Source organism: Desmodus rotundus, chromosome 13, assembly GCF_022682495.2.
Source record: "Desmodus rotundus isolate HL8 chromosome 13, HLdesRot8A.1, whole genome shotgun sequence".
NCBI classification, from domain to species: Eukaryota; Metazoa; Chordata; class Mammalia; order Chiroptera; family Phyllostomidae; genus Desmodus; species Desmodus rotundus.
In genome coordinates this window covers 93,908,173-93,922,229 of record NC_071399.1, presented here as the reverse complement: position 1 = coordinate 93,922,229, position 14,057 = coordinate 93,908,173, and the positions used below count along the sequence as shown (strand labels likewise).

General features: G+C 52.6%; 1 protein-coding gene across 1 annotated transcript in view; it reads right to left on the bottom strand.

Moving 5' to 3' along the window:
- The window catches only part of FREM2 (FRAS1 related extracellular matrix 2), a 98,530-nt gene that overhangs the window by 11,550 nt on the left and 72,923 nt on the right, over positions 1-14,057 (bottom strand). The window contains exons 7-17 of the mRNA XM_024566750.4: positions 13,170-13,319; positions 12,525-12,734; positions 10,920-11,117; positions 9,793-9,957; positions 9,106-9,288; positions 6,746-6,876; positions 4,933-5,091; positions 3,431-3,734; positions 2,056-2,187; positions 642-973; positions 144-336 (exon numbers count right to left, since the gene is read on the bottom strand). Coding sequence (XP_024422518.2) covers positions 144-336; positions 642-973; positions 2,056-2,187; positions 3,431-3,734; positions 4,933-5,091; positions 6,746-6,876; positions 9,106-9,288; positions 9,793-9,957; positions 10,920-11,117; positions 12,525-12,734; positions 13,170-13,319 — 2,157 coding nt within the window. The remainder of the gene's footprint in view (positions 1-143; positions 337-641; positions 974-2,055; positions 2,188-3,430; positions 3,735-4,932; positions 5,092-6,745; positions 6,877-9,105; positions 9,289-9,792; positions 9,958-10,919; positions 11,118-12,524; positions 12,735-13,169; positions 13,320-14,057) is intronic.

Genomic DNA, 14,057 nt, shown 5'->3' with positions numbered 1-14,057 from the left:
CACAAGACCCGAGCCCCCGGCAGGATGCTTTCTCATGGCAAAAATAAAGTTATCTGCCCTAAAAGTTGCTTCTTCTGCTTTTAGCTGCTGTCAAAACGCCTCTTGAGCCGTGCGCCCAGGTGCATCCCAGGTGCGGATCCCACCTTGGAGCTCGGCCCCCGGGGGGCTGCCGATGCCGTCGTCCCAGAGGATGGCCGTGTCATACACGAAAGTCAGCCGCAGCTCGGCCTTCAGGTCGAAGTGCTGCCAGCCCCCCGGCCCCGCGGGGGAGTGGAACAGGTAGGACACGAACAGCGGGACCCGCAGCGTCACGTAGGACTGCACGAGGTTTAGGACCTGAAACGGGAAACCACACTCATTGCAGTGGTCCACATTGCTCCCTCTGCGGCCCGCCCTGCGCACAAGCCACCTTCTGCTTTCGCCACCCGCAGGTGCTGAGGCACCACTGGGGAAAAGAGACAGCGTCAAAAAAAAGAGAGAAAGAAATAAAAAGATACAGCATTAATTTTGAAGCCATGAAAGAGTTGTTGCCACACCCCTCACAGGTCCCTTCCGCTTCCTGACCCGTCCAGCCTCCTTCCACACGGGGCTGCCGATGGCACCCACTCAGCGACCGCAGCTCAGACTCGACACACCCGTACCTGCCCGTCGGTGCCCACGGTGCCCCCGCAGTCGGCGATAAGCTCTGACATGCCATAGTAGCTCACGAACTCCCAGAGACAGGCCTCCAGGTTCAGGTTGCGGTAGAAGCGCAAGGTGCTGGCCCCACGCAGGGACGTGCTGTACTGGTACGGGTACGTCTCTCCGACCACCTCTGGGTTCTTCGTGGCATCGGTCAGAAACCCGTGGTGGGTCTTGACCTCGGTGTAATCCAGGAGGTTCGAGCACCTGTGGTTTGCCGCCCTCGTGCCATCGGGGCTGAGGGTGAGCTCGAAGCTGGACAGCTCCTTCGTGGAGATGACAGGGAGCAAGCCTGCGAGGGAGTGCAATCGCTGTCACCATTCCTGCCCCGGGCGGAGCTTCCTCGTCCCCGCACCTCTAGACAAGTCTTAGAGAGGCCCGCTCTGGCACCCCGGGGCTCCCGGGAAGCTCTCGGGAGAGCGGTGACATAAAGCTATTGTTGTGAGGACATTGAGACATCGCCCGACCCTTCCGCCCTTGTTCTTGGCTGCTGTAGGTCCGTTTTTGCGGGGTGGGTTTCTCCTCAGCTCTCTGCACCCCAGGGTCACATGTCCGAGGCCAACCTACAGACAAGTGGTCAGTCGTGACCCTGGCGCAGGGACGTAAAGAGGCACAGGTTCCTGCCAGCCTAACCCCCGCCCCAACACACACAAATTCGGGTTTGTAAAGAACAGACAAAGCTTTTTATGAGAGAGCTAGATTCCACCTTGTAACTCCTGACAGTATCTAATGTTTCCTCTCCCTTAGCTACTTAAAACATAACCAACAACCAAGTGATGATTAACAATTTTCTTCCGGTGTAAAGTCAGTCGCGTGGAAGACAACTTGGAAATGTCTTCTGTGTATGGTGAAAATAGTCCATGATGTGTGGGCAAAGTTATCGACTCACAAATTCCGGCCCCACTTCCCCACCCGGAGAAAAGGAGCACCAAATGCACTGCTGTTCGTGCACTTTTAATTGTATTTTGTTGGGAGGGACTTCTCAAACGACAGCAGTGACACAGCAAAGGCGTGCGGAAGAAGACCAGCGTCGTCCCAAAACGCTTTGCTGTAAGTGCAGGTTCGAACGTTTCAAAGGCCCATTTGTGCTCGTTCGTGAAAGCCAGCACGTTCGCCAAGGCTTCCTTCCACTGCGTTCGGACGTGTGTTAAATGGATCTGGTTTTAGAGAATGCTTAAACTGTCCGGTTTTAAAAACCGGGCGGCCAGAAAGCAGGAACATTTGAACGCAACCGAACAGACAGACTTGAAGCTCAAGCTGCATAGTGAGTGCTCGGCTGTTTAGGGACATTAGTAAAATAAACCAGCTGTTGCGGAGCCCCGATCCTGTCCCCTGATTTGTGGCCCCCCCCCCCCCCCCCCCCCGGGCACCCACCGTCCGTGTGCGGCATCGTCACCGTGAGCTGGACGAGGTTTGCGTGCTCGGGGTCTTCGGCGCCCACGTAGCGCAGCTTAGCCGAGAACGGCTCTGCTCCCACTGTCCCTGGCACTCTGGGCTGACAAAGGCCTAAAAAGGGACATATTTATGTTAAAAGTAGACAGTGGACAACACCTAAAGAGTATTTTTAAGAAAGGCACTATTGTTTTTCTACATACTTTAATATTCTCTCTGGACCAAGGCGCTGCTGAGAGTAGATAGTGTTATGAAGCAGAAGAACACGGTGTGAGAAGTATTCACTTCTCGGCATTTTGGGTGTTTTATGAAGTTTGAGAAAAAAATAGTTGTTCAATATGATTTAATATGTGCTGAACAGTCTAGGTTGTGTGTTCCCCAAATCATTTTAATATAAAGTATGAACAGACACAGTGAGAGTGATGGAAAGTCAGCAGAAAAAAAGTATAATTTCAGTGAATTTGTTGTTTCCTCTAGAATAATATACTTATCACTAGTTATAAAATATACTTATTTATATGCTGATAAAACTGAACATGCACTCATTTTAAAAACAAAAACTAAAGTCTCTGCAGAATCAGTAAAGTGTACATATGTAATTTCTTACAGCATGTATATTGCAAATTGTAACTTGTTTATCTCTCTTTCTCTCTCTGTGACCCTCAAGAGTTTTGGTGTGAAAATCTTCCTCCAGTGCTCACTGTGAAAGAACTTTGATGTTTTCATTTTAATGCCACGGCCGAGACCAATCTACTAAACTACAATTTCAAGACACCTAGGAATATACAATTTCCTTTCTAGCTGTACAAAACCCAGGAAACAGGTACGTGTTTGGATAGGAATGAAATCAGAGGCAGCCCTCAGCACCTGGGTGGCCCATTTTATTGTTAGGAGCGCTCTTTTTAAGGCACTGTTTAATTTTTTTTAAATCCTCACCCGAGAACATACCTATTGATCTTAGGGATGGGGGACAGGAGGGGGAGAGGGGGAGAGAAACATCATTCAGTTCCCTCTTGTCCCTGTCCTGAGTGGGGGCTGAACCCGCAACCGTTTGGGTTACGGGATGATGCTCCAACCAACTGAGCCACAGCGGCCAAGGCCATTTATTTCTTTAATTCCAGCATGAAGCACTGACATGCCAGCCACAACTCTGGTGTATGAGAGGCGACTAGAAGTGTGCGATGCATAAATATTTGCTTTCTAATGAATATTTTTTGAAAAAGGATGACATTTTTGAGTACTTAGAGCATATTACAGAATACAGGGGGTGTTCGAAAGACTCAGTAACCAGGCATCAGACATTTATGATGCCGCAAGGCCTCCCGGGGCCCTTCCAGTGGAGAAGACCCCGCTTCACCTTCGTCTCTGCTGACGGTCACGGTCGGGCTCAGCAGCTCCAAGCCCTCGCTGCCGTCGGCGCTCACCGCGCGCGCGGCACACTGCAACTGCGAGCCGGGCTGGAAGTATATGGAGTCCAAGGTGATCGTCTTGGTCGACGAGAAGTAGGTGTCGAAGTCCACTTCTCGCAGGGGGCTGGCCACACCGTCGGCACCCGCAGGGGCGCTGGCCAGCCACCGGTAGAGGGTCAAAGTGTCGTTGATGTTCTCGCTCGCGCAGATGGAGGCTGTTCGGTCGTAGTCGGGGTATTTCGGGTTGCAGGCCTGCGGGAAACAGAGAGCGGGGTCGTCCCCGCGAGTCCCATCACAGCGTGTTTCTGCCCCATTTCTACTCCCTGTTCGCGCAGCCGTCACATTTCTACTCAGAGCTGGGATGGCGTTCACGAACTCTGACCCTGCATTTCAAGCTACTGGGGGTTTGTTTCCGCCTGTACCTTGAGGAAAGTACATGTTCCTTGCTTCACCGTCTTGGGAACCCTCAGAGTTGCCCATGTGACGGTGGGAGGGGGAATCTTTGTTCCTCTCCTCCCCTCCCTTTGTCCCTCCTTCCCTCCTGCCTCTCACCTTGCCCCCCACCCAGAGGGCCAGTGAACCTGGTCGATTCTTCTTCCACAGCGTTCCTTCAATGGCTCCCCCCCGCCTCCCCGATTCGGGCCTTTCTCGTGCAGCGCCCCTGCTGGAACACGCTAACGGGCCCACTGCTCTCTGTTCCTCTGCGCAGGTGCGCCCCGCCCCCGACAACCCGAACACAGCTTCTGTGTTCTCTCTGCAACTTGGCTCCACGCCCCTATTTTTGCCCCGTTAATCCAATAAGTGCACATTTATGGTGAACCTACTTTATGTAGGTTCTTATGCCGGGGCCGTTCTGATAGAGAAGTCAGGCCCCGGTGTCCACTCACAAGGAGCTCGTCATTCAGAGCCAGGGGCGGGCGAACAGAGCGTAACGGTAATAACACGCCGCTGTGTCGGGCTGTTCTTCCAGAGGCGGCTGGTGGTGTGAGCGCTTCTTCCCGCGGTGGCCTTCCCCGGCCGAGCACCCGCAGCCCGCCCTCGCACACGGAGCAGCCTCGTGCTCGCGGGAGGGCTCACACCTTGTCCCACGTGAATGGTTCCCACAGGCTTTTCTCCTTTTCCTCTTTTAACTCCCCGGAGGGCGGAGTTCCACCCTTGCTTACTGTTCCCTCAGGGACAGACTCCGCGACAGCGTGTGAGGACATGCTGTGACACGCCGTGGCAACACGTGAGGTCACGCTATGCACACACCAGCGAGCCAGCCTTTGCCGGACCGAGGAAGGACAAGGGAGCTTCTCCTGGCCGGCGCTCTGCTGGCTTTCCCCAAGCCAAAGCCGAGCCGTGCCGCCTTCTCCCAGCTCTCCTCCGCGTCGAAGCCGCCCCTGCACCGGCTAGGCTCCGGTGCCTGAAACCCTCGCTACTCCTGCACGTGCCCCCACGTCCCACTCACCGTGACACAGACGACGGGGTAGCCGGACGCAGGGCCAGCGCCGTCCTTGGCTCGGGACGTGTCGTCGTACCTCAGTAAGGACACCACTCGAGGGACCGAGGGAAAGGTGACGTCTGCCATGCTGCTCGCCTCTTCTATGTACACGATGGCTTTGGTCACCTGCCAGAGGGGGACTGTCTGTCACCACAGGGACGCCGGGCTCTGGGCATGTCAGCCGCACAGGACGGTGCCCTGACGCCTGGCGAGGGAGGCCTCGGCTTCGTCAGGACAGAACTGTCACTCTCAGGGCCCCTGCAGGGTCTGTCCCACGGGACCCTGGCCCCATGGCTGCATCTACTGCCACCAGGGAGCGTCCCTGAGCCCAGGGCAGCCCAGGGCAGCCAGTGGCCCACGAGGAACTGGGGCTCTAAGTTCTTCTCCAGATTGGGAGGACAGCAGCTCACTCTGTGCTGGGGTTGTGAGCTAGGTGACCCACGGACAAGTCGGTGAGTGGATGGCGGGAGGGAGGTGCACAGACCCCCAAGAGAAGGTGGGCCCCGGAGGCCATGGGGCCCCGGAGGCCATGCGGCTGTGGGTGGGCAGCGGTGGCGGGAGGTGCTGGGTCCCGACAGGACAGGAACCTCAGGTCACGCGCTGCTGGTCAGGGGCCCAGAGCACCCGGCCGATCAGTGTGCCCTAGCTCCTGAGTGGTCTCCCAGAGCCCGACTAGCATGGCTTCCAAAGCCGTATTCACAGGTGTTCCTAAACAAAGCTCTCAATACGTGATGTGATTCGAGTGAGTCTCTGTTCCTTCACTTTTATGCTCCATGAAAGTAACAACAAAAGGCTCATTTTCATGTGATCGAGGCCTATAAAAAAGCTTTTCTGCCCATCCTTGAATTTCAAATATGCCTTTAAAGAAAAGCAAGGCACCGTAGCAGAAATAACACCCAGTAGTTAAAATCACGAAATGATAATCAATACTTCAGGGAGAAAAATCTCCCTGATTTGATCTCCTACTAATAGTGAAACAAATAATAGAAGAAATACAGTAAATTTAAGTACAGATACTATGCACATTGGTCTGTTCCTAAAATCATTTAGCTTTAAAAATTATTTTAGGTTTGAAGGTTGAAAATCTGTGGAAATTGTGTTCATCTTAAGGAAGATCTGGTTGCTGATATGATATGAATTAAACACACAGAACATTCTGGTCGCTGTGGCTCTGGACATGGATCTAACAAAGCGAGGTCGACGAGGCGGGTGGGGGTTCGGGGACCAGCCAGCTCTCCTGCGGGTGAAGATGTGAGTTTTCTCAGCTGTGGCCGAGGCGGTGCTTTCTCTCCGGGGATGAATCCTCGCCCACCCTCAACTGGGGACCTAGCTCACAACCCACACATGTGCCCTGAGTGGGAATCAAACCGGTGACCTCTTGGTTCGCAGGCCGGTGCTCAGTCTACCGAGCCACACCAGCCAGGGCTTCCAGAGATGAATCCTAAACCCTGTTGTTCCCGACTGACCCGGGGAGGGAAGGGGACAGATGCAGGGCTCAGCGACTCCAGTCCTGGAGTTTCTACAAACAGGAGTTTTCAAAGAAGACAGGAATTTCTTGATCAGAACCCAACAGGAGCAAAATTTATCTAGGAGTCAGAAGGGGCAACGTGCATCATGGGATGCCAGCTTGTGCGAGGCTGGGAGGCAGCTGCCTTCGTGCACTGCTGGCTGCAAGTGCGCACCTGCATTGGGTTGCTCACCTGCATCTCCGCAAATTCGCACCTGCATTGGGTTGCTCACCTGCGTCTCCGCAAATTCGCACCTGCATTGGGTGGCTCACCTGAGTCTCTGCCACCATGTTCTCATCAGGTTTCAGGTGAACGGTGAAGGCCTCTCGCATCTCTCTCACCCCGTCGAAGATCACTTCGATTTCCACGATGTGCTGGGTCTCTCCCTCCTTAAACTCAATCTCTACAAGTGTAAAACCAGAGTCAGTCTGTTACGTGCGAACACGAGACGTTTTTGTTGAGCTCCTTTGACTGACTCACGATGAGAAACACACGTTACAACGTGGACCAGTCTACGAGTGTGCGTTTGAATAAAATGCAACAGTTTTAAAAAATCACCTATTCTTACTACGTGCATCACGCTCTAATATTTTCTATTCTATTCCGTTTTATCTGGAAGGAAAATGTCCTCACGAACTGCTAAATGTATTTGTTGAGCCTCAGTTTGAAAAGTGCTGAGTTACGGGATGGACGACCACCCGTCCCAAGACCAGGGCGTAACCAGACAACCTGGTGTGTTTCCCGGAATTTCTGATCCAATAGGAAGAAAGTCGGGTGAGCTGGGTCGCAGGTATTGGCGAATGAGAGTAGCACATACAGTGTGTGTGTATCCGGAGGAGCTAGATACACAATTCAGATTTCTCAACATATCGAATCATACAGACTTCTGTTTGTTGTGGTTGATGCTAATCTTGGAAACATTTTAAAGACATTTTTAAGATGAATATTTATGGCATTTTTCTCTTATCCCTGTCCCTCCTCACCTCACTAGAAAGAATTGCTACATTGTCTTGAAAATTAAACCCAATTCCATGAGTCCTTTTTAAGTATTCGTTTTAAAATTCCGAACATGTTAAAATTCAATCGATTTTAGTGAATGCGCGAAGAAGCTATGAAACTCGGGCAAACCGTCTGCAGTTCTACCACCCGCTCTGAGAAGCTGGCTCCAGGGAGGAAAAAGGAGGATCACACAGTCGTCCGGGTCAGGGGGGCAGCGGCGGCTGCTTCGCTCTCTGCAGTTCAGTCATCGCAAGTCTCAATTCGAAGTCCTTTCAAACGCGTTCCAAAGTATTTTTCCTCCCCTACTTCTACTTTTGAATTGTCAACTACCAAAAAGTATTTTAAAAATTGAGCTAGCAGGCCAGACTCATCTTTAAAATTGGTTCTTTTTCTGCCCTGGCTGGTGTGGCTCAGTGGACTAAGCACTGGACTGTGAACCAAAGGGGCACTGGTTCGATTCCCAGTCGGGGCACATGCCTGGGTTGTGGGCCAGGTCCCCAGTAGGGGGCGCATGAGAGGCAACCACACACTGATGTTCTTCTCCCTCCCCTCTCTCTAAAAATAAATAAATAAAATCTTAAAAAAAATAAATTGGATACAGCCATTTCCCACGCCAGCCCCAGCACATTCTAAGCATCTTGCAATTCCTCACAACCGATGGGGCTCCTGGGTCTGGTCCCCAAGGATGAAAACAGCCGGCCCACCAGTGCGTTTGCTTTCATCCCTGTGATATTGCATTAAAAATAGTTTCTGACACTTAAAAGTCATAGGAAAAGTTCTTTTGAACTTTTCTGCCTGCAATAGTCGGCTGCAACAGCACGGGCTTTCCTTTGTTTTTTCTCCCCCCAGCGGAAAATAGACTTTCTGGTTCAGTAACATTTTCATCGCTCCATTCCCACCCTCCCCACACGTCAGGGACTAGTGGTTGCTGGTAGTGAGAGGCAGGAACTGGAAACCAAGTGGATAAGGAGAACTCCCAATACTTCACAAACCAAGTTTGGGACACCTATTTATACCTGTCCTGTCAGCAAACAATTTGGGGGGGTGTGTGGGAGAGACCGAAAGGTCCTGCTTGGTGTATCGTCATTATTAATACAGGTCAACGGTGAAACGGTGCGCGCTGAAAGAAGAGAGAAGGAGAGAAGGTGTCTGTCACGGGTCCCTAAGGCCCAGACACTCCACGGTGTTTGTGGTTCGCATTTCACCTGCCTTCTTTGCTCCCTGTTAGTGCAAAGTCTTCTAGCTTGGAGTCTGCATTGTGGGTGACCCTTCAATTAAGACAGATGATCATCTCCGCCCCCGTGCATTCTCAATGTAACAGAACATTCCAGGGGAGTTGTTACTTAGTATCTAATTAGCACAGTGGGGGTAGAACCTGTTGAAAGGTCAAGTGGACTCGGAACCGGGAGCCATCCAGCTCGTCTGCTTGTCATCCCCCTGCGCCTAAACCCACGTCCCCTCTGAGTCAAAAGGGGGAGGTTCTGGCAGTACACGCCATCGTGTCTGTTCCCTGAAGGAGATCAATTTACAGGAGCATGCATATTTTAATTTCAATTTCAACTGGATGTTTCTCACGTGTTTCTTGGGGCCCCTCGAGGCCGAGCCCCCGGGGGGCCGGCCTGAGCCGCCGTACCTTCCGACACAGGCAGGTAGTCCTCTCCGGAGGTGGCCGAGCCGTCCTTGGTGTGGACTCTCACGACGGAGACCCTCGACGTGTCTCCCTGGCGAACCACTGGGACCCTCACAACCGCCGACCGCCCGGGCTCTTTAGGTTCACGGATGCTGAACTTGGTTTCTCCAAATTTAATGATAGTCTCTACAGTTGCGGGAAACGGGGACAAATGAAATTGTCAGGGGAGGGTGCCGCTTCTCCCTCCCCCATTTCCTCTGCACGCACGAGGAGCTGAGCTACCCTCTCACCACAGGCTCCTCTAGCCTCCTCGCCCAGTATCACTGGAGGGCGTGTTAGGAACAACTGAGCAAAGCCCCCCCAGCTCCTCATGACCCACCCCCAGGCAGCGTGAGCTCTGGGCCGCCTCCACGTGCCAGGCAGTTTATGGGAGTCGCAGGGGAGGGAGGAGACTGCGGGCCTGGGACCACCTGTTCCCAAGGGTGTCAGGACAAGAGGGGAGCTTATGAGTGATTGGGAAACCGTATTCTTCAACGTCCACTTCCAGTTTTAATGGTTTACTTCATTCTCTGTCTTACTTAGTCTTTTTCTTATTTAAGAGAGGGGGCTGTTTTCTAAGCCCCCTGAAACGGTCACCCGGAAGGATTTCAGTTCCCAGCTCAAGGCCGAGCACAAGGAACGACTTCTTACCATCGGCGGCATCTCCGATCCTTATCAGAGTCTCGTTTCGCTCGCCCACGGCGGCCCCGAAGGGAGAGTCGCCGCGAGGGCTGCCGAGGACCAGACGCAGCTCCTCCGTGTCCTCGTGCAGGCTGTCGTCCACCAGCGTGAGGACGCAGGGCTGTTTGGTCTCACCTGCAAACCGTAGGGACAGCCGGTCAGTCACAGCCCGGAGGCCCAAAAGATGCCCCTGCGGCTAGAATCGAAGCACCCGGCGGAGAGGGTGTCGCCTTTTCCCTGCTGCACCCACAGTGCGCAGGACAGCGCCAGGCATGCCACGGGCCTTCAGTAAGTATTTGTTGAAGGAATGACTAAATGTTGATTCCCTGCCACGACCAGCCGCGCCCTGCACGGGGGTTTCTTTCACGTCAGCCGCTCGTCTCAGAAAACAAGGAAAACAGAGGGAACGGCAACTTTGTTTATCTCGTTCAGCCGCCTTGTCCGGGCTGGTCACTGTTAGTTCGGCCGCAGCACTAGTTTCTGGAACAACTACTGGGTCACGCCGATCCTCTGTTTCAGGGCTCTGGACACGTATCAAAACCCTGACATCCGTTCCTTTTCATTCCTGTCATCTGAATCTTAGGTACCTCCTAGCATTGGGGAGTCTGTACCTATGCCCCCACCCCTGGATACCTTTTGAATAAACACATGACCCAGCCCTGTAAACTAATCAGTATGTTGACACAGAAACCAAAAAGGATGCTCATTCAACCTGTCACCATCTACCTCCCCTTGTTATCATTCGGTGCATACAAAATTATGTCGTACGCTTGTGGAAACAAAGAATTTATATGCCCCGCCCTGGCTGGTGTGGCTCGGTGGATTGAGTGCCGGTCTGAGAACCAAAGGGTCACTGGTTCAATTCCCAGCCAGGGCACTTGCCTGGGTTGCAGGCTGAGTCCCCAGCAGGGGGCGCTTGAGAGGCAACCACACATGGATATTTCTCTCCCTCTTTCTCCCTTCCTTCCCCCTCTTTAAAAATAAATAAGTAAAATCTTAAAAAAACCCCACAAAAACCCTTATATGTCCCTGATGTATATTACCCACCAAATCTTGGCTGACTCAAAATCCAGGAAAAATTTCAGGCTCGCCCGCACCTGGGAGGAAGGTGATGAGGGAGCTGTCCGTGTTTGGGCGCTCTTCGAAGTCCGCCATCACCTGCGCGGAGCCCTGCCTCGAGTAGCAGCGCACGGAAGAGCGGTGCCGCAGGTCTCCCGTCCGGCGCACCGTGGCGACCACCTGCCCGTCACTCTCGTCCACGGCGTGTTCTCGCTCCTGGAACTCCATCTTCGGCACTGTGGGAACAAGCAGACGTCGCACTGAGGGAACCGGAGTTTCCCTGACGACATGCATGTTGGAAGAACAATGCAACAGGCGCCACAGCACCTGGAACCCAGTGTCCCCGAGTCACCCCGTGCTCTGGCCGCGGGCCGATGGTTACACTTTAAACGTTCTGAGTCCCTTATCCTTGAAAGTTTGCTCTGCCAGTTGGTGGAGGCGGGGGAGGCAGTGCAATGCTAACAAGGGAAAAGAAGCAGATAACTGAGATTTTTTTTTCTGTATGTGTGGCTTCATCATGAGCTGCTCAGAATTTTCTTTTTAATCTCACCTGAGCACAGTTTTCTTTGCTTTGGGGAGGGAGGGAGGAAGGGAGAGAGACAGACAGACATTGATGTGAGAGAGGAACATTGACTGGCTGCTCCCCCATGTGACCCGAGTGGGGACCGAACCTGCAACTTGGGTTTGTGCCCTGACCGAGAATCGAACCCAGGACCTTTTGGTCAATGGGACGGCACGCCAGCCAACCAGCCAACACCGGCCAGTGCTCACACACGAGTCCTTGATGTGAACACCACTCAGTGCTGTGCCCGGTATGACAAGCATGGTTTCCCCAGACCGTGTTTCAAAAGGTGACGAGTATAACGTTACACGTGTGTATGAGATATTAGGGGGCAGCTGTGCCATGTCAATGAACCCCAGGTCTCGTGGAGACCCGGACAGGAGGTGAGGCTGCTCAGACGCATCAAGGTAATCGCAGAGAAGACCGGGCAGACCCCCTTGGAAGGACGTGCTAGAGAGCCGGCCTCGGGCCCACGGCTCGGAAGGACACACTCGCCTGTCTGCAGGGAGACGTCAGGGTGCCTGCGTGTGAGGAGACGGATGTTTCTCATGCAGAGACGTGGAAATGGCCACAGACGCCCAAGGGTCTGCGCGGCCTCATGTGCTTCTACTTGTCTGTGACGAGGGGATTCTTTTCTAATTAGAAAGTTTTTGCCCTGGCTGGTGTGGCTCAGTGGATTGAGTGCCGGCCTGTGAACCAAAGGGTTGCTGGTTTGATTTCCACTCAGGGCACATGCCTGGGGTGTGGGCCAGGCCCCCGGTAGGGGGCACATGAGAGGCAACTGCACATCGATATTTCTCTCCTTCTTCCTCCCTCCCTTCCCCTCTCTCTAAAAATAAATAAGTCTTTAAAACAAGTTTTCAATTGCACGTGATCTCCAATATTATCGACTCTTACTTCACCCCCGCCCCCAACTCTCTGGTGGCGCAGAACCATAACACTGTTATTCTGAGGCTACAGACGTGGTTCTGGAAGCTCTGGGAACTAACACAGGCAGGGAAGCCCGCGTTCACTTTTTTACTTGACATTTACATAAACCCTCGCTTATCATTTCACTTATCACCCACGAGCAGACACTCACGGTCCGAGACAGAGTCGTTTATGGCGACGGTGGCTTTGCCGGGCTCGCCGATGGCGGCGTTCAGGGGCATGCGAAGCACCAGCTCGAACTTCTCGACTCCCTCCAGCACCGGCTGTCCCAGGTCGTCCAGAATGACCACACGGACCGTCTGCACACCGACGCCGGGCGCGAAGTCTAAATTTCGGCTGATTCCCACGTAGTCTGCTCCAGCTATGACAGTGACAGGAGAGTCATTCGGCCGGGGACCGACGGGACTCACGCACAGTTAGGATCAGCGACTCATGAAGGTACATTTACAATTCTTTTAAAAAAGAAAGCACAGCATAACACTACAGAACAGTCACTGAACGAGATACAGAAGGCTCGTCTCTACGGTGGGTACTGGGCTGGGCGGCCCCAGGCCAGGCTCTGAGCTTCGTTTCATCCGGGCCCGCTGCGCTATTCTAGTTTCAGTGAGGTTTGCGTTGTGTCTTGCAGTTCCTCCACCCTTATTTTGAATTCTGAAATGGAGCTAATAGAATCAGGTCTAAGAGCCAGTATATCCATCAAACATGATTATTATAAGTTATACGTGAAAGAAATTCTAGCTTTCAAGTATCCCACGTCCCGGCGCGTTAGAAAGAGCTGCGATAGGAAACTGCTCACCGCTGGCAGACGGAGGGTCGGTCTTCTGAGAGCTCAGGGTGACGCTGGAGGCCCCGGACAGGTCGGGGCCCGTCCTCCACACCTGCACCTCCACGCAGCCCGCGCTCTCGTCCACGGAGTACTCGGTGTCCCCTAAGTGGAAGGTGGGTTCTGTGAGGGGTGAACCGAAAACCATTCCTGTTATTTTCATTTTTCTACCTCAAACTCTCCTGATGGAATTCCAAAGAAGCGTTAACTTCATTGTATCGATGCCCTTGTACCATCGCCTGCTTTCCGTTGAGTAGGACGACATCTCTCACCTGTACAGTTATTGGGCGGCCAAAAAGTTCATTCATTTCCCCCCCATAAGATGGCTCTTGTAGCGCTTAGCTGTCTTTAACTTCATTCAAAACAATGTTAGATATTATAGTGATAGCTGTCATATCAGTGTGCATTTAAAAAAACTTATCAAAATTGGCGAATTTTTGTGTAGTCATTTTAATATTGAAGAGGGAAGAAAATGAGCAACATTTTTGGCATATTATGTTTTATTATTTGAATAAAGGTAAAAACGCAACTGATATGCAGAAACAGATTTGTGCCGTGTGTGGGGAAGGGGCTGTGACTGATCGGATGTGTCAAAAGTGGTTTGTGAAGCTTTGTGCTGGAGATTTCTCTCCAGATGATGCCCCACGGTCGGGCAGACCATTTGAACTTGGTAGCGATCAAATCGAGACATTGATTGAGAACAATCAATGTTCTACCACGTAGGAGATAGCCGACAATGCAAAACATCCAAGTCGACAAAGTTATTGGTGAAAATGAGAAATGTGCCTTCAATTGTACAAAATTTTTGGCCGACCCAGTGCGTGGTTCTCAGGTCAGAGCGCCTCTGCCGGGAGACAAAAC